Source organism: Neopelma chrysocephalum, unplaced genomic scaffold, assembly GCF_003984885.1.
Source record: "Neopelma chrysocephalum unplaced genomic scaffold, ASM398488v2 Primary Assembly neopelma1_25, whole genome shotgun sequence".
In the NCBI taxonomy this organism is placed as follows: Eukaryota; Metazoa; Chordata; class Aves; order Passeriformes; family Pipridae; genus Neopelma; species Neopelma chrysocephalum.
The window spans coordinates 10,802,397-10,822,074 of record NW_020897694.1 but is presented as its reverse complement, the minus strand read 5'-3'; the positions used below and the strand labels follow the sequence as shown (position 1 = coordinate 10,822,074).

General features: G+C 44.5%; 1 protein-coding gene across 1 annotated transcript in view; it reads right to left on the bottom strand.

Moving 5' to 3' along the window:
• The window catches only part of FOXO1 (forkhead box O1), a 65,404-nt gene extending 45,968 nt beyond the window's left edge, over positions 1–19,436 (bottom strand). The window contains exon 1 of the mRNA XM_027674460.1: positions 18,697–19,436. Within this exon, the coding sequence (XP_027530261.1) occupies positions 18,697–19,296 (600 nt within the window). The 5' untranslated portion in view covers positions 19,297–19,436. The remainder of the gene's footprint in view (positions 1–18,696) is intronic.
• Positions 19,437–19,678: the final 242 nt, after the last annotated feature.

Sequence of the window (19,678 nt, the reverse complement as noted above, 5' to 3'; positions counted from 1 at the left end):
TTCCTTATTAATTGTTTGCAACACTCATTTAATTCTGTATCTTTTTCTTTTATTCTCATCTGCATTTACCATGTTAGTGAAGAGTTGATGCTTCCAGGTAAAGATTGCTTTTTTGAACTGATAGGAAATCCTATAAAGTCTTACGGTTGTAGTTTTTCTCCATAACAAACCCTCCATTACGTAGCAGATTACCTACCTTTAAGATATTCCTTTTCTATGTGACACACATTATCTTCTCTTTAGAAAGCAAAACTTTCCTAACTAAGCCTCAGCAAGAGAAAGCAGGATTTTACAAAGCAAAAAACCAGAAAAACACAACTCATGGCACTCGCGATTTAACTCACATTTCAAAGAGTTCTCATTTCCTCTCTTGCCTTTTCTTATAAACACCACAACCAAAACACATTTGTTTGCTTTGGTTTTCAAAACTCTTCTACTCCAAAATATGAGAAAATTTCTCTGCAACCCACTGAGCTTACTGGCAAGTTATAGCTTTTGTTCCCATATCAAGACCTTTCAGCCTTTACAGACTTTCTAGACAGTACAAAACTTGCAGTTCAGATACACCTTACATCTGTCCTGGTAGTTGGTAAGCCCAAGGCTGATGGATGTCATGACAATCTCTGGCTCAAAGAACATATTTCACCACACAGAACTGGGACACATGGCATATTGCTGTGTATCCCCGGTCTTGCTTTCAAAATGGAAAAGGGTGACAATTCTCTTGGGCTCCATAGGCATGGAAGTTATGCTATTTATTTGAAAAAACCCACACCTACGCTGTGTGTGAATTGTGTGGTTGTGCTCAGTCTTTAAGAGCCCAGACTTCCCAGTGCTGGCAAGCAGGGAGTTAGGTGTGGGTTAAACCCCATGTATGACCGTCACCTTTCTACCTCCTTGGAAGAGCAGACTGTTGCAACCACAAGTGAAACCCATGATTTCTCTAGTGACTAGAAGATAGTTGCTTTTTAATCCTTCTTACAGAACCTTCTTCCCAGTCCTTTAGTGGCCACTGTGGTATGAGCAAGATGTCCAGAGCTTGGCTGCCAAATCAGACAAACTATAGCCTGTACAGAGAGAAACCCAGACGTTTCAATGTCTGCACAACATGGCAAACTGGGCCAGTCCCCTATGGAGTCAAAATGCAAGCCCTGAGATACCATCTTAGTCCCATGCACTCAGGACTATACCTAAACTCATGGTGTCTCCTAATTTGAGTCTAAAAGGAACTCTAGGGATGTGCACAAGGGCTGTCTCCTTTCTTGGCAGTTATTCACTGTGCCTGATGAAGTTTCGCCTTGTGAACATTTAGAACAGGAACCTATTCTCCTTCACTGACTACCAATCCCAAATAGACCAGCCTCCCAAGCTAAAAGCAGACTACATAACCCTCTTCATATCCACCTATCTTCTTCCCCTTCTACAGTTACCCAAGGGCTTTTCTTGCAACACCAACAGGTACACTTTGAATCACAAAAGTCAACAAATGGATAGGAACCACGAGACATAAATAAAGGCAACTATTAATCCTACAGTTAGGAAGGAACCTGCAGGCAACCTCACCTGTTGTTCAGAAGAGGACTGTGGTGTCCACAGGGGGCAAAGGAGAAACTTCTGTTTCTTACTTAAAAGCTTCAGTGCTGCAGAGGAACCTCAGAACCTTACTGGACTCTCACACAACTGGTTTCCATAGCAGTTACACACATGACCTTTAGGTTGCCAGTACAAAATGAAAAGTCAAATCTTAAACAGTAAGCAAGATCTGTTTTTCTTATTGGTGCAAACTATGTGAACATTAACACAAGATTTACATGGCAGGGGAAAACACATGTTAATGGGGAGAGGAAACATTCAGTACAGATATGTTTTGCTACTCTATTTCTATTCCTCATGTAATAAAATCCAGTGTAAGTGGCACTTAAGCAGATCAGCAGCACTAGCAATGAACTTGGTCAGAAGTTTCTGACAATAAAAGCATATACTATGGGGTTTTTTCCTTAAATTTGGAAGGAAGTTTAACATTTCAGTATAACTCAGTCCATGTTACAGACATTTCTATGAAAAGGCACATGTCCTACAGCAAAGCTCATTTAACAGTCACTTCCCAGCAACAAACTTAAAGCCTTTGTTGGCAATTTCAATTTCTGCTCTGCATGATTCATTTATCCTTGGGATAGGCCTGAGCAAGGGATTCTCCCAGCAAAAGACAGACTAATCAAATTATTTCAACTCAGTCAGGTATTCACTTTATGCCATCCAGCCCTGATGGCAAAATTACTTGTAATAGCAGATCTCCCAACGTTAGAGGAAAAAAAATTATCTTCACAGGCTAAACACTGGCTTAATCAGAGCCAAGAGGCAAAGCTCCAACAGTCAGAAAGACGTAAACGTTACCTCTTTCTCATTCTCATTCCTAATCTTTTACGCTGCTGGAAAGTGGCTTATATACATATACACAAAGGTCTTTTCCAACCTAAACAATCCATGTTTCTACGACATGGACCCTCATTAAAGACATGCACTAGACAGAACACAAAATTACCCCACATGCAAGGCAGCATTGCTACATTGCATCCCAGTGGCTGGCATGGAGAGGACAGATTTTTGTAAGATGCTGAAAGGTCCCAGCACAGTGGCCAGGACTGAGCAAAAAACCTGAAAAGGCTTGAGGCCTTCCACCCCTCTTTCTGGGCAAATGAGCCATCCACGTGTATCCAAACATACGTACTCCAGAAGAGCAAAATTCTCCTTTCCATTTTCCTTGGCCTCCAGCAGGGAAGGGAGGTAGGACTCAAGTTGGTCACCCCAAAATTTTATACAGGACAGCACAGTAAAGTCTCTCATGCCCATGTCCCCTGCCTTGTGTGCTGCCATTAGGCAGGGACACCAGCCACTGGGCCACCACAGGGATGCTGACCCAAGAGCCGGCTCGCGAAAACAAAGCACTGCCCTGGGCCACGGCTGCAAGTTCAGCTGGTGTGTTACTAAACCCTGTTGTTCAGGAGAACAACTGGAACAGTTTGGAAACTTCTACCTCAGAAGAAATCTCCACAGCCACAGCCCTGCCCTGGCTAGGTTAATGCAAAAGGCCTGAAGACCCTGGTGTAGTTGTATTTCATACATCCATCATTTGTTGCTACTTTTATACATCATGCCTCGCAAAAGGCACCTAACCCGGTGATTTTTTGTGTCAATTATCTCTTACCTCTGTCTAACCCTAGAAGATAATCTGAAAATTAAGAGGTTTAATGTACTTTCCCTTTAGCCTGATTACTGAAGGACAAGCTGCAGCATCAGTTCATCTGCTGGGCACCTGCACAGCATGGCATGGCGGCTGGCTAGCAATGAAAAGCAAAGGAAAAACCAGCTCTTGCCCCAGGAGTGGACAGGAAACAGGGGTAAAAGATCAAGCAATGGTGCCAATAACTATGGTGGGTTATTCTCTTCCTCCGCTCCCACCAACCCCTCTAAGCACCAACAGCTTTCATCTGCCTCCCTGAGGAAAGTCATTCAGGCCTCCACCTCCCCTGGTGCCCCTCCTCTACATCTGACAACAATGTTCTTGCTGTCATCATCTTTGAAAATGGAAATATTTCTTCTCAGCTGTACAGTTTTTGATGTTGACAGCTTTTATTTCACACATGAAGAACCTCCTGCATGCCTGAAATCTTGCCAGCCTTTTCCCATGGTTCCCTTAGCCCTAAGAAAAGGCACTGCCTCCTATAAGAGCATCATGATGCCACCATTACCACTGCTATTTCCTATGTTCTCAAATCCAATGCAGAGGGCAGTCACATGCTCCTGTTTATACATCCCATAATACAAGGCTGCTATTTATCAATAAATGCCTTGAGGTGCAGAGGAAAGCCCAAGCTAATAAAAATCTGCTGGGATAATCTGCTGGTGTTTCACATCAGCAACAGCAGTGGACAGGGAAAACTGAAGGGAAATTGTGGATGTAGCAGAGAGCGTCCAAAAAGTAAAGAGCAAAAGAAAGGGCTGCTGCAGGTATTTGAAGAATTGGGGAATGCTATAGCAGGGGCACCGATTATTAGTGGGACTAATCAGTTGCCAAATCCTCCGATTATAATTGGTATAACTATAAAAAAGATTAGTACAAAAGCATGAGCGGTAATGATCATGTTGTAGATTTGGTCACCTCCTAAGAGAGTTCCTGGTTGTCCGAGTTCTGCTCGAATGAGAAGGCTGAGGGTGGTACCAATCATGCCAGTTGGAGGAAAAGGCAGCAGAAGTAGAGGCCCAACTTTTTTTTCCCTTTTCTTTTCTTTAAACTCAAATCCAAGGCATTAAAGAATGACTTAAAAAATACATAGGCAAACAGATATACGCTATATTTTGCTCAGTAAATAACTAACCATTGGAACCCATGGCTGCAGGATAACTGCTGGAAAAATGACTTGCAGTGATTAAAAAAGGATTAAATGGGTTTTATAAGCAACAGTATCTGTTGTTAAACATGCTAAAATAAAATTACAAGAGTTAATAATCCGTTTGCTTCAGGGCATAAACTAATCCTCATCTAAGGGTAGCAGAGATCTGCTTGTATGTCAGCTCGATATCTGGTGCAACAACTCCCTTCCACAGGCAAGCAATCCTTGCTTTAAATTCCTGGCATTTAAAAATTGTCTTTCTTGCCTCAAAAAGAGAGCACGTTATTGCTCAGGCCTTCAACTGACCTCACATGATTAAGTGGCGTTTACTAGGTACACCGTTTCCTTGAGGGGCGGGGGTGAAATGCATGAAAAGGGAGGTGAACAGTTTAATTGCTCCACATTTCAATATTCTGCTCTCAGTTTCTTTAAATACAGTTGTCAGGGCACTAAAACCAAGCACAAGAGCTAAAAATATTGTAAAAAGTTTAAAAACATGAACAAAGAATTAGTACTTTCTATTAGTACTTTTCAGTGCAAACAGTTTATCAGCCAAATCATTTTGTGAGAAAATTAGATGTTTGAGACAGGCAGCAAGGGAAGATTTTTAATGTCTTAGAACAGAAGAATTTACTCTGCCTGGTAATAATTAAAGCATTATCTAATATCATAGCTTGGCTCTCAAAGATGGAATAGGGTTGACATACAAAGTCCTTGAGATTATGATTCCAGCCCTCTCCAAACCCAAATCTAAATCCATGAACCTTACTAACAGATTGGCTAGTCTCCCAGATAATTGCTTCTGGACAAAACACAAGATGGGACATGACGCGTCCAGTACTCCAATGTGGTTATGAATTTTTGGTTTCAAACACCAGTTTGCACTTTCCCATAGGTAGGACGGCTGCATGCTGGGGACACTCCTCCCCTAGCTCAGGACAGCTCCTAGTAAAACAAGTCTTGAACATCAGCCCCACCAAACTCATTCCACAACTGACCTTTCCCTCTACACCACCAGGCTACACCCACCAGTTTTATCTCTCTGTGAATGTTTTATTATCATTTTTGATTTTTAGGGGGGGTGCAAATTATAGCTGGCTCGGTTTGATAACCCAAAAGATCAACATTTGAACTGTGATTTCAAAAAAGGACTTTGCAATTAATCACTTCAAGTCACTAGCAAGTCAGATCAAGCATGTCCGGTGTGCTTCTGCAAAGTCTGGCACTGAGGAGAGCAGTATCAGTACTAGAGCCCCATGTTAAACTGATAACTAATGCAAGAAATATAAAATGTTGGGGGGGGGAACTAAAAACAAACAAACAAAAAAACTCTGAAACTTAAATTAGTTTTACAAAGAATGCAAACATACCATTTCATACCACTGTATGTATATATTCCCTCTCCTCCCCTACTGCTGAAGCAGCAAAGTATGCATGGCAAATGGCAGGATTCATCTGAAAATTACTCTAGCAGCACTCTATTAGCCTGTAAGGAGTAAGCTAGAATAAAAATATTCTGAATGTTAACTGAAAGTAGGTAGTTGTCATGAGGAGTCGTCGGGTCAGTCTTCTTGCTTAGTTTGCAGAATTTTCCTTTCAATCAGCAATAAGCACTACACATGAAGATAACATTACTTATTTGTTCTACCTATCAGGAATTAATACAGAAGCAAGAGAAGCAACTGCAAGACAAAAAGGATTGTTTTCCCACACGTAAGTAAAAACGTACTAGCCACAGTCAGGCCAAGAGCCACAGAACATAATGCTAACCATGGCCCCAGCCATTTCTGGTGAGATGGGACAGATGCAGTTTCTAGAGACTGCACATCTTAGTTAGGGGAACAACTTTCCACATGCCCAGTAGCTGAATGCAAATATGCTCAGTTGAAAACATGGAAGGGACCTCAGGAAGTCTGTCCCTGCCCCAAGACATCAACAATTATGCCCACCACCCCATATGACACACAGAGTAACTTGCCACAGAAGTGACAAAAGGCCTGCATCACATTCAGTGTCAAGGCAGTCTTACCAAGCAGCCTGCCTTAAAAATTCAGTTAGAGCACTATACTATCAGTCCCCCTGCTTCACACAAAAGACAGGAGTCAGCCGCACTGCATGTCTTCTCCCAGAGGAATTAAAAACCATAGGAAGTAAGGAATTGGGTTTCCAGACGCAAAGAATACTGAGCACTCACTCACTGACCTGTTGGACTAGCACAGGTTGCCTCCAACTGAAACAATATCACTCATTTGAAAAAGAGAAAAAAAAACACACTTAGGTGGTTCAGATTATGCTGATAATAAAAAACTCATTACAGTGCAGGATACTGCCCCATGACTGACCACTGTAATTGCCTGGACTCTGGGTCCCAAGCTAAAAATCTCCTTCCCATATAAACAGTCCAAAAGAACTGATTTCTTTTTCTGCTCCATCAACAATAATCCTCAGTAAACAGAAGCTGAGTATTTGGTGTGTTTTAATATGCAGGTTAACCAACCAGGGGGTGAAGCCAGTAACAGTTGCCCTCATCTTTGGGGAGAAGGTGGTGAAACTGTGCTTAATGTCATCTCTTCAAAAAGGTGTTTTCTACATATGTATATGCTACCACGTCAGCCTTGTTGCATAACCAAGTTGTGCAATCATTGCAAATTCATTTACAACTTCATTTTTGTTCCAGAGCTCCACAAAGGGGAAGGAGGGATCTCTGTCAAGGGATGGTGTGGACTTTGCAGAAGTCCTTGGCCACAGGAGGATGGTCTGAAGAGGGGTCGGAGGCAGTGGGAGGGCACTGGGACACCTTCACTAATGCCTCTACTGCTCACCCAGAGCAGATGTTTGGAACAGAGTTTTAGTTAGAAACCTCAAAGCAAAGAATGACTTCATAGCATCAGGGGATGACTAGCGTTGGCTTGGGCCGCAAGCAGAGAAGATTATGGTTTCTCCTTTTAATGCTTATTACTATGTCATTGCCACAGAATTGTAAAGAAGAAAATGGCAAGAGTGCAGTATCAAGTTTTCATAGACTGAACAAACTGGATTATTTAAGAGTGACTCAAGTTTCCTAACGAGCACGGAAAAGTCGGCATTAAGATAGTATCTCTTGATTTTCCCAAAATCAATTGCAACAGGCTGCACTTTTAAATTCTGCTTTAAACTCCTATCCTTGTTTGTATTTCAAGGCATTTACTGGATTTACTACATTTGTATATAAGGAGCAGACAACACATCAAAAGTACCAGAGACCAGACCCTAGATCAGCACTAAAACTCCACCAGCTGGAATATATACTCACACAATGTTGGGAGAGACACTCAGCCCTTGCAGTAAAGATAAACCCTCAGCCATAAAGATCTGACACCACAGTTTTACTTGGAGGCTGTGTATATTCATCAAGGAAAAAGGAGAAATAAGGTAAAAAAATTAATCCCCCAACTTGACCCAAAGGTGAAAGCTCCTGGTTCAACCCTATCCATCCAACTCGGAGGTTTACAGACATCGTGCCACCTGCATTTAAAATGCTGAACTGCCTTCCAGCTCTGCCTTAATTTCCAACTGAATGAGTCAGGGACAAGATACTATAACAGTTGTAAGAAAGTAAAGCTGCTCTGAGTTAAGCATGCAGCCACACTCTGGGTTTTCACATCTAACAAAAAAAAGTACACTTTTTATGGTATTGCTTCCTTCACTATAGATTTCTCGATATTAATCAAGATCTAAGTATATCTAGCTAGATAAAAAATATAGTGCATTTTTATTTACGTCTAAATTATATAACACAATTGGATCAGATCACATGTGAGGCTGCATCCTCATCCTGAATTTCAACTACCTTCTGGTTTGAGTTGCAGACCTGTCTGCTGAGCAGAGCTCAGCTTGTAGAGTCAGGGCTGAAGCAGGACAAGCGTAGCAGTGTCAACAGGCAAACAGCAACTGCAAATACCTTATCAGCCTCACCTGGCTCTGGCAACTGAACCTTCCTAAGGGTCACTATAAAGTTCATTCAAAAAAAAATAACAGTAATAACAATGAATCTAAAAAAACATAGTAGTAATAATGAATCTAATCAATAAACATTTACCTGGGAATCACGGAATCATAGAATTGGTTGGGTTGGAAGGGACCTTAAAGACCATCAAGCTCCAACTCCACCACCACAGGCAAGGACATCTTCCAGTAGACCGGGTTGCTGAAAGCCCCATCCAACCTGGCCTTGAACACTGCCAGCGATGGGTCATCCACAGCTTCTCTGGGCAACCTGTGCCAGTTTCTCATCACCGTCACAGTAAAGAATTTCTTCCTAATATCTAATATAAACCTACTCTCTTCCAGTTTAAATCTTTCACTTTAGCACAGGCATTAGTTTCCTCACCTGAACCTCCAGAGACATTGAAAGACATTACTGAGGAATAAAGCCAGCAACACAGTATCCTCCAGAGAGGCCAAGGGATATACCTTAACTGATTTAAGTAGTGAGGCATCTATTTAGTGAATCACTACAAACTTCTCTGATAACTGCAAAAGGAAATGTGATTCCTTTCCTTGACCTCCTCTTCACACCTGAGCAGCAAGCAGAAAAGTACCCACAAACGCACCTGGAAGACAGAAGCATTTCAGCAGGACTCTGCTGGCAGGCTCGGCTCCTGCACGAGGCAGCTGCCGGGTCACAACTCACTGAAATCTGCACTGCAGCACCCTGTCAGCATCGAGGCAGAACCCAGGCTCTAGGCTTTCCCAAAAAGCCTCCTGCTCACACCTCTCCACACCACCCAGTGCTTGCACATGAGAGGACAGCTGCTAGGGGCAGTTGGGAGCAGCCCTCAGCCCCACAGTGCTTGGATGCTGGAGCTTCATAGGGCAGTCCTGCAGGGGAAGGGTGCGAAGGGACGAGGAAAGAATAGAGGGACTAACCGAACAGTTACAAACTACACCTGCTAATTGCGCTTTTCCAGGCATAGACAACAACAGCAGGTATAATTCCTCTTCCCTCAGAGCACCACCAGGATGCCTTCAGGGAGCCAGATTTTCTGGAAGAAGGGGCTTGGGGGGTGGCAAATAATTATATTTAATTTGAAGGTTCACATTTGAAGAGAATATTTTTGGAAAGAGAAATCAACACATTAACAGTGAGCAGGAGCACAGAGCACATAATCCTTTCACATCGTGACAGGAGAGAACTGCGGAGGCCTGCTATGAAGCATGTCTGAATAACAGCATCTTCATTTTTTGAATATCTAATTAGGAGTTTCTATATATTGCAAAGCATTGCTATAAGATATAATTTAGTTGGCAAACACTAAAGATCTCTTAGTCTGTAAGTATGCTTTTGGCAATCAAAATTCAAATCTGGATATATATCCAAGATATGTATGGCACTGGTACTTTTTTTTTTTAATTTTAACAATTACAATCAAATTAGCAGATTACCTCAAATCAGTTTTAAGCAAATACAAGCTACAAGCAAATGAGCCTACACCACCACCAGAACAGTATATTTTTGGATTATTAGTATCCTTACTCCTGTTAGCAGCTCCAAATACATTTAACATATATTAAAAGGCAGTAAAAATCTAAGATGCCAGAACTTAGCACCAACTTGAAACTCACATATGCCAAAAAAACATTTGCAATTGCACTAATTCCCACTGTGGGAACTGAAAGGCAGATTCATACAACACAATGGGCAACAAATCCATTCCTTTAATTTCAGTCGCCAAATTTTAATTAATTTCCATCCAGGCAAACATTTCTGCTGATCTTGCAGGATGTAAGCTCATTTGCACAATAAATGCGGTCTAACAAGTCACCACATTTATAGCAAGTTGCTTCAGTCTTATCTAACTACATAGTTTGAAAAGTCAGTGATGGGTAAGTGAAACCTCACCCACGTCACAGTTTATGGAGTTAAGCACAAGAAAACTGAAGAAGTTGCTACCTTCCCATTGCTAGTGAGACCGCCAACAGTATATTGAAAATTAGAGTCCATATTCTGAATTATGTGTATACTCCTTATTCAGGAAGGGAAAAAACCATGCAGTTTGATTTTCTCCTACAAAATTAATGTCCATATTCCAATGCCCCAGAGCTCCCCTTTCAATAAATCAATCAAAATCAAAGACCCTCTGCTGTATAAATTTAAATAGGTCATCATATAAGCAAAACGGCCACAAGTTCTGCCTGTGTCAGGAGGCATATATTACTACAGCACTAAAGCAGACACCACCAGAAGGTGGATCTGCCAGCAGAATGGGTAAGTGGGGCAGCCCAGGACACAGCCTGTGCATAGCAGCTGCTGCCCATCCACACATGGCCAGCTCCAACATGGAAACTTATGGCCAGGTCCAGGCAACCAGGAGTGGTGTAGGGCCCTCCCCGACACAGTACTTTTGCTCACTTGCTATCCTCCTCCTCTGCAGCATCAACAGTGGAACAAGAGAGCGGTGCCAATAGCGCACGGCTACCGAGCTGCAGGTCAGCCTCACCAGCAAGTGGCTGCTCTCTGCTTCTCTTGTCCTTATGAACCTTCAACTTTGCCCAAAACTACAGTTTCCATGGAGAGCACAAAGGCTGCTCACACATATCACTCCATATATACACACCATTCATTTCATTAAAAAAGGTTTTAATTTCCTGATTTCCACACATGATGAATATTTCATTCTGGTAGTAGCTAAATTACAGGAGGGGTGTCTCTAACATTTTCAGAGGGAGACACTGACATGTAAGAAGCAGAGAGCAGCCCACTTCATCATTTCACATCCTGGCACAGAAGCATGGAGCCCTGGCGCTAAGCAGCCTCTGAACAATAAATATTAAAAAAAAAATTAAGATGCTAATTAAATAAGAAATCTTATATATTACAAAGCACAGCTAGAAGATATAATTTAGTCAGCAAATACTATGGGTTAAAGGCATCTCTGCTTGCAAGCACTTTTTTGGTAATCAGTCCAAATTTAAATCTGAATATGTACTATTTCAGAGACCATGTCCCCAGTACGTTCTCTCAAGTACGCATGTGCCAGGCCTCAGAACCTACACCTCTTAGACCTCTGTAACAACAGCTTTGACAAAATTAAAAAGGAGCCCCTCATGCTCACACCAACACAAGCCTAGATTGCACACACCAGTAAAGCACTTGGAGAAACATCATCATCATCGTGGCTAGGCTTCGCGAACGAAGATTTGGGAAGGGCTCTACCCACGTTTCTTGCAAGCGCGTTGGTGGCTAAAAAGGCCAATACGAGAAAGGCAAGTCCGGTTGCAAAAGACACAGCAGAAAGACTCCTTAGGTGGTATATTCTGCAAGGCTCGATTCTTTCTGCGTTGTCTTTTCTCCTCAAGGGTGATCCTGCGTGCTTTCTCAAAAGCATCAGCAGCGTTATAAATGGTTTGTCTCCAGGTCTCCCGATTGGAGGCCAGAGGACTTGGAGAAACATAGGCTACTTAGAAATGCAATCACAGCCATCCCTGGCATGCTGTCTTGAAGCAGCAACAGGACTGAATGCAATTTCAGCTGCATGGATTCCTAGCATTTCCAAAAACTAGATTTCTAAGATTAGAACAAGAGAAGACTTGTACCTTTAAGTTTAATTAACTCTAGAATAAGATGTATTTTCAAACAGAACTATAACATCATTGATACTATGCAGTGATGCAAGATGCCTTTAACAAAAGTAAGTTGTCTAAGCAAACCTAGTGTTGCCCTCCACTACTCCAGCAATTCCTAATCTCTGTCTGACACGGCAGCTGTCAGAGTCCCAGGAGGTTTTAAGTGACTACATTTTTAAAGCTAGAGCCACTTCTGGTCCCAGGTACCACAAACCAAAGCATTGCTAAACCTTTACCATTCATTACAGAAGTGCTTCAAAACTTAACACATTTGCCTCCTTAGATATCACTTTAAGCAATCTAGTAAAGACCAGTATCCACTATTGAAACCTAGCACAAGCATGAGGCCTAATGAAGTTCTTAGAAGATAATCATCAACCCAGTAAAAGCAGCTGACTTAGTTCTTTTTATTCCTCCACCTTCTACGTTAAGAACGAAGACCTACCAAGAAACCTCATGATACAGCTGCTGCACTGCTCACTTAAGACATCTGCTTATTACAAACTACACAACAGGAATAAAGCACCTTTTATGGATGAACAAAAGTGATTAATGTTTACTAAGTATATTTAGAAATAATAGTTAAATGTGAATAGCACGTGTCCTCAGAGATCAATTCAATTCATGCTGAAGCTCTCTACAGAACAGCAGAGGTGCTGTTCTAAATGTGAGTCTTCCCAGTGCACTTTATTTCTGAAGTGCAACCTGTCATCATGAAGAGCAGTGTTTCCCCAATATTTAAAACCCATTTTGGCAACCAGACTTCAAATAAAATGCTAAAAAATTCATTAAAATATTAGTATGCACTACCATATGCTTAACTATGACTAGCTGCAGTCAGCATCCGTGAATTTGAAGTTCCTTCCTCACAGGAGTTGACAATAAAGTAAATATATCCATCTTCTACATATTTCTGAAAGAGGAAAACAATAAACTATTTATCAGGTTATCTTCACTATGTCTTACTTTATTATTCATTACTCAAGGTTATGAAATCATTTCCATTAGGAATCCTTGTTTCATATATGAACTTTCTCCAAAAACAGAAGGGGCTGAGGGTTGAATCTCTGTAGCCACAGCCTTACATATTTCACAAACCTGTGGCTGCAAAATGTATCTGCATTTTTACTCCTAAAGTCAAGCACTCATTTTACAATATATTCACCAGTTGAGTAAACAGACATGAACATATTTAGATAGCATTATGCTTTGAAACTGAAAAAAGCCTGAGTAGACATCTCAAGACTACATAATTTCAGGAGCCTTATTAAAAAACCCAAAATATTGCCTATTTTGTTGTTGATCATTGTATTAAAAAAAAAACAAAAAACCACCTCGCATACCTCACCTAAACGTTTTGTATCTTGTACCACACTTCTTCCCCTTTCCATCCCAGGCAACAAAAGCTCCAGTTCCTGAAACCACCAACTTCACCAATAACTTGTAAAACCATGTAAGTGAAGCAAAAATAATGTTAATAAGGAAGCAGTTGACTGTGCCACAAAGAATACATGACAAAGAGAGCAGTTACCCCATTTTTGTATCGAAGTTCTTTAAAGTCAGGCACTTCAAGAAAATTTAGTTCATTATGTCAGTATACAAAGCCACTCGCATGTTTTGTTTTGTTTTGGTGTTTAGTCTTACTTATAATCTTACAAGTAAATGAACAGATATCACAGCAAATAGAAAATGGGCAAAGAAAATTAAGAGACAATTAACACATAATTCAAGGCCCTGATGGGAAGCTCAAAACCACTGATGAACGCTGGGGCACATTGGACCAGACGGCACAAGCCACTGGCAGTGGGCATATCTTGAGCATCCCAGCTGCTGAGAGGTGGCTCAGCCTCAGCCTGCCTGCAGGACAAGGCCAGGGAAGCCCACCCTCTGCCCCAAAACCAGGGCAGCACCATATAGGTTTGAGGCCAGAACGGACTTTTTCCTTCAAGCAAGAGCTGAGGTCAAAAGGACAAACGTAACAGAAGAAACAAAATTTAAGTTTAAAAGGAACAGTTAAGGGTTTGTTTCGATAAACATTGTGATACAGCTTAGCCATGAGTTACTCAGGCACAAGCAAGGAGAGCACCTTGCACCTGCAAAGACTAAGTTGAACTTTCATATCTGAAACTAAGCAAAGTGCAAGCTGGTGACTCACAGACAACATAGGCTGCTACAAGAGACATTTTGTTGGCAGTAAGCAGGTATGCAAGACACAAAATAGTTTTCTCCCAACAGGGTCGGCAGAGGTTGGAACTGGCGTGGCCATTTCTCTGAGCATGCCCCAGCTGAGGCCAGGTGTCGTGGCAGAGCAAACTCAACTAAAGCTTCCAGCTGTTGAGGCTATTACTAGTGCCACATGTAAAAAGGTATGACTGTAACAGCATTTACCTTGACAGAATCCATAAACAGAAAACCAAACATACACACTTGTATCTGCATATGCATGTGTGTGTGCTGCATGTATGTATAATACAATGCATGGTGCTGGGGGGGGCACAAATCACCTAGGGAAACGTCTAAAGGGACAGAGGTAAATGACTCCAGGTATGTAACCAGTACTGAGGGAATACACAGCAATTAAATGCAAACTTCAGTTCAGCTGAGCACAATTCAATTGCATTATTTCCACCTAAAAAAAAAAAAGGCATAATAAAAACCTCACAAAGATGATAGTTAAGGTCCCTTCTAATCCAAACTATTCTACGACTCCGTGATTCTATATAGTCAGTTTAAATAAATCATACAAATTTTCACAATTTAAATTGTTCATTATCTAGATCCAAAAGCTTCAAACAGCTTCATCAAAGATTATTCTTGATTTCTCAGTCTTTCTAACATTTTTTACTACATGTGGCTTTCAAATCAAATACACCACAACCCAAAATTCATTTTGCATAGAGACCAATCCACTACAGAATAGAGTGCTGACCACCAAGTACTCCTATGGTAAGGCCATCCAAAGCACCTATCCCATGCCTGTTTTGTCCTCAGGCTTTGAAACTTCCATACATTCATCCTTCTGCAGCTAGATATCTATTCTCATTCCTTCAATAATGGCAACAAATGCATTTAGGTGATCAAGTTTCCTTGGGACTAAAAGTCAAGGAGGTATACATGCTCATGTGACCTTAGCTCCTGCCACTGTGAAAAATCAACAACACATCCACCAACAGATGAATGACACCAAAACTCCATGTTTTCTGTTTAAGAAAGTTACAGGTTTTTATTTGAACCCATTTTCAAAAGCAGGCTAAAAGGATGAGACCATTCAAGGAAGCTTAACTGTGACAACACCTTTACAATAAATCCCCACACTTGCCATAAAGCAAAGACATCATGAAACGTGCACATCACAGAGATGTTTTATATATGATGATTAGCAAAAAAGCTATCAGATTTAAGTAAAGGAAGAGTTATCTACAGCTGCATTGAAGTTCTTGTCTCTTGTGTCTTAAGCCCTGTGCCTCCCACTATTACAGGAAAGGAAAAATGTTGCTTTCACTTGACTACTACTAGGAGAAAAGTTTCATTCTTCCATGCAACTTTCACAACAATTTCTTTGTTATCTCTGAAACACATCTTGTTCTTGGCTTCTGCTTTCTCTGAGCAACACCAGTCACTATCAGCACTCATTCGCTACCAACAACAAAGCAGGTCTGGCAGAGCACATCTCAAGTGCTTCATTCAAGGCAGCTACATCATGGGAGTTCATGGGGACTTTGCTCCCTTAGAGTTCATAAAGCAGAGTTTGTGACAAGAAAGTCTGGAATAAACTACTTTGTATGTATAAATGAGAACAATTTTACCTACTTAAATAAGCTACTAATAATTTTATGTTAATACCTTTAGCTTATACCCTTATTTTAAAAGTCATTTTTTAATGTTTTTATTCAGAATAAATTGGATGCTATTTCAAGCTCCTAACAGATAATGTTGACACTTCTGAACTTCTTTATTCAGTAAAAAATGAAAAAGCAGCTCAACATCAGGTAGTAAATCAGGACAGTACATATTCACAAGCATTTAGCCCTCATTTTCTAGGTGAAAGAAACACAGCCTTGCCACTATGCAGAAAGTGCACATTCTTTTTAAGTTCTTGTGTGTTCCGTATATTTTGTGTATAATTAGAAAGGTGCCTTATTGCACTCATAAATATGCAAACCCCAACAAGACCAAGTGTCTCAAAGTTCTACTTAAGGGGAAAAAAATACCGCCTCTTTCTCAGACTGCGTCACACCAGCGCACAGTGTACTCCCAGTCCTAAGTCAGTGCCAGGCTCTAACGCGAACCCGCGCTCCCTCTGTCAGCAGAAAAGTCGGTTGCTAATCTGTGCTCATCTGCCCAGCGATGTTACTCCTCTGCGGGGCCCTCCGCTGACTCAGGCTTTGCTCCCAGCCCTACGCCTGCACCTACACCAGGGTCCCCAGACCACGAGTAAACCAACAGCTCCCAAACTGCAAAAAATAAAAATAATCATTTCTCAAGATGAGTTGTGGAGAAGCAGTGATAAACAAGGCAAATGGGCTGCACGCCTCAACCAGATCGGTTATAGCATTGACACCCAGTGGCTGCTGGTAACTAAACCTGAAAGTGTGTTTCAGAAATGACACGCTTACTTAGCTTAAGTGGTAAAATCTGCAAGTATGTAACTTTCAGGGTAGCCTGGCAGTGATGCAGCCAAAGGAAGGGATGAGAGCAACATGAATCCGATGCATAACACAGTGACTATTTAATTATGGAAGGAGAGTACATTTGTATTTACCTGCCAGCAGTGGCAGGGTACGTACTGCACTGTACCAGAGGGTACTACAGCCAAAAAACATACCAGTAACAGCTCTCCCTGTCATAGCAGAGGTATGTGAGCATAGGAAGAGCTCTATCAGAATAGGAAGAGCCTAACAAGTTATACAGCTATCAGTGTTTCTTATTTGCTCGCTTGAATTTGGGAGTTCTTTTATTTTGGTTTGTTTGGCTTTTAGTTCTCTTCTACTCCTTCTGAAAAAGCACTTAAGGAGACTAAAATACTACTGGAAAAAAACCCCAGCATTTCCAAGTGACAAGTTACCTTACAATAAGTAGTCAGCTATCAATCACTTCACTCCTATTAAAGTTTTTCATGACAGATGTCTTCAGACAATTATCCTTAAAATTTTTTTAGTCAAACACATCGACAGAAACTAACAAATGACTTTTACGAGCCTTAAAAGCCTTCAGCTAAAATGAGTTACAGATCAATCTGCATTGCCTTAGCAGGATGTTGCTTACCTCTAAAAAAACCCCAGGAATTTACAAAAATCGGATGTAACAGACATTACTAGTGATGCAATTAAAAACATATAAATACAGGATTTGAGTTGACACTTTCTTTTTTCAAAAAAAGGCAAATAATACAAATACTTCAAAGCGAAGCAAAGAGTTTGGCTGGCCCTAACTGGAACTAAGTCAGGAACACAGCAGAACGCGTCGATGCCGTGCTGGGTGCGTGCACCTCACTGCCATCATTTAATCCCTCGCAGGGCGGAGGAGGCTCTGCCTGTACGCAGACGGCAAAAACTCGCTCTGACACTCTCATGCAACAGTGTCACGAAACCCTGCACTGCTTCTGCCGCACATAGGGGCACGGGTGGGTGACACGTTCTCGACAGAGGCCTCGGAGGGAGAGGATTCGTTCACGGCAGCGTTAAGACTTTTATCACCCATTGGGAATACAAAGCTGGAGGGTACCACGGGCCTGGCACTGCCACACAGCCCCACTCGAAGCTTCGCCTGGCTCGCCCCCCAACCGTATGGGGGGCAGCCGGTGCCCACGGGGCCACCAGGGACCCGGCAAACGGGTCCCCCGGGAGCCGGGGGTGGCAGCGCCGCAGCCGGCCCCACCGCCTGGCTCTGGGCAGCACCGGCCGCTCGGCTCCGGCCGGCGCGGGGCTGAGCACAAATCCCGGCCGCCAACAGGTTGCTCCCACTGGTCTGCTGCGACGGCAGGAACTGCGCTGCGGGAGGGAGGGAGAAGCTCCGTCTCACCACGTAACACGAGAAAGACGCTCCCGCAATCCAAGTTTAACAAAGCCATCACAACAAATATTGCGGCTTACTCATTAAACACACGGTATTTCTGCAACCCTTGTCCTGCCTCCGCTCTTTCCCCATCCCTGTTTGCCTCTGTCCCGCTCCGCCACCCGACGGCAAACCCCTGCCGCGCCGGTACGGACTGGGGCCGGGCAGCCCCAGGGGCCGCGGCGGTGCTCCCACGGCCACCCCCAGCACACGGGTGTTGAGCCCCGGCCCTGCCGGCCGCCCCAGGGGAGCAGGAGGCAGCGGCGCTCCCGCCGGGTTTGCCCGGGGACGGCGCCGTGACACCGCGTGAACTTTTGCTTTCGGCGGGGCAGGGCTGGCGGGGGGAGGAGGGCGGAGAGCAGAGGGGGGGGGCGGCTCCGGCCCCTCCAGCGCCCCACCGGCGGGAGGGCTAGGACGCTTTTTCTCCCTTAGGAGTTTTCCCTTTGGAAAAGTAGAAAAAGAAGTAAAAATTTAAGGTTAAAATCAAAGCGTGGAGCCGGACCACTGCAGGCTGCGCGGCGGGCAGCGTGCAGCCGGGGAAAGCGGCGTGCTCGGCCGCCTGCAGCGCTGCGGCTCTTGCCTGCGCGGCAGCGGAGCCTCCCGCGACCCTCCTCCGACGGGGCGTCCTCCACCACCCGCCTCTCACCTTCCAGCCGGCCGAGCTGTTGCTGTCGCCCTTATCCTTGAAGTAGGGGACGCTCTTGACCATCCACTCGTAGATCTGGGAGAGGGTGAGCCGCTTCTCGGGGGAGCTCTCGATGGCCTTGGTGATGAGGTCCGCGTAGGACAGGTTGCCCCAGGCGTTGCGACGCGACGAGCTGCTCTTGCGGGGCTGCCCGGCCACGGGGCCCGGTGACAGACCGGCCACGGGCGGCGGCACCGGCGGCACCGGCGGCGGTCCCGGCGGGTGGAGGCGGCAGCCGGCCTCGGGCGCCGGAAAGTCCCCGCAGCGGCAGGCGGCCGCCTCCGGGGGGGCAGCGGCGGGGGGCAGCGACGCGAAGTCCTCGCTCTCCTCTAGCAGGCTGAGGTTGCTGATGAAGTCGGCGCCCAGAGCTCCAGAGGCGGCGGCCCCGGCCGCGGCCCCGGCCGCCCCCTCGGGCTGCCCGCCGCACGACGGCGCCGGGCTGGAGGTAGCCGAGCTGGGCGGGTTGAACTCCGGCCGCGGCAGAGGCCAGGTGCAGGAGCGGGGCCGCGGCAGCGGCTCGAAGTCGGGGTCGATGTCCACCAGCTGCGGTGCTTCGGCCATGGCGGGGCCGGGGCGGGAGCGCGGCGGCAGCAGCGGCAGTGGGGTGGCTGGGGCTCAGCGTCGCCGCCCCATGCAGGCTCCGGGCGTGGATCGGCACGACCCCGACGGCGCGGCCGCCAACTCTCCTGGCCCCGCCGCCCTAAACCTCCGGCCTGACCTCCTGGCCCTGCCGCTCTAAGCGCTGCCCCTGCCCGATTCCCGGATCCCTGCCCTCCGCGGCAACTGCAAACAGAAGCGACCCGGCCGCCCGGCGCACACCGACTGGAGCGACCGCCCCGCGCGGGCCCGCCTCCAGCCTTCCTCCTCCTCCTCCTCCTTCTCCCGGCGGGGAGGGACGGCCCGCGCCGCGCCAATGGCAGCGCCGCGCCGCCCGCCCGCCTCC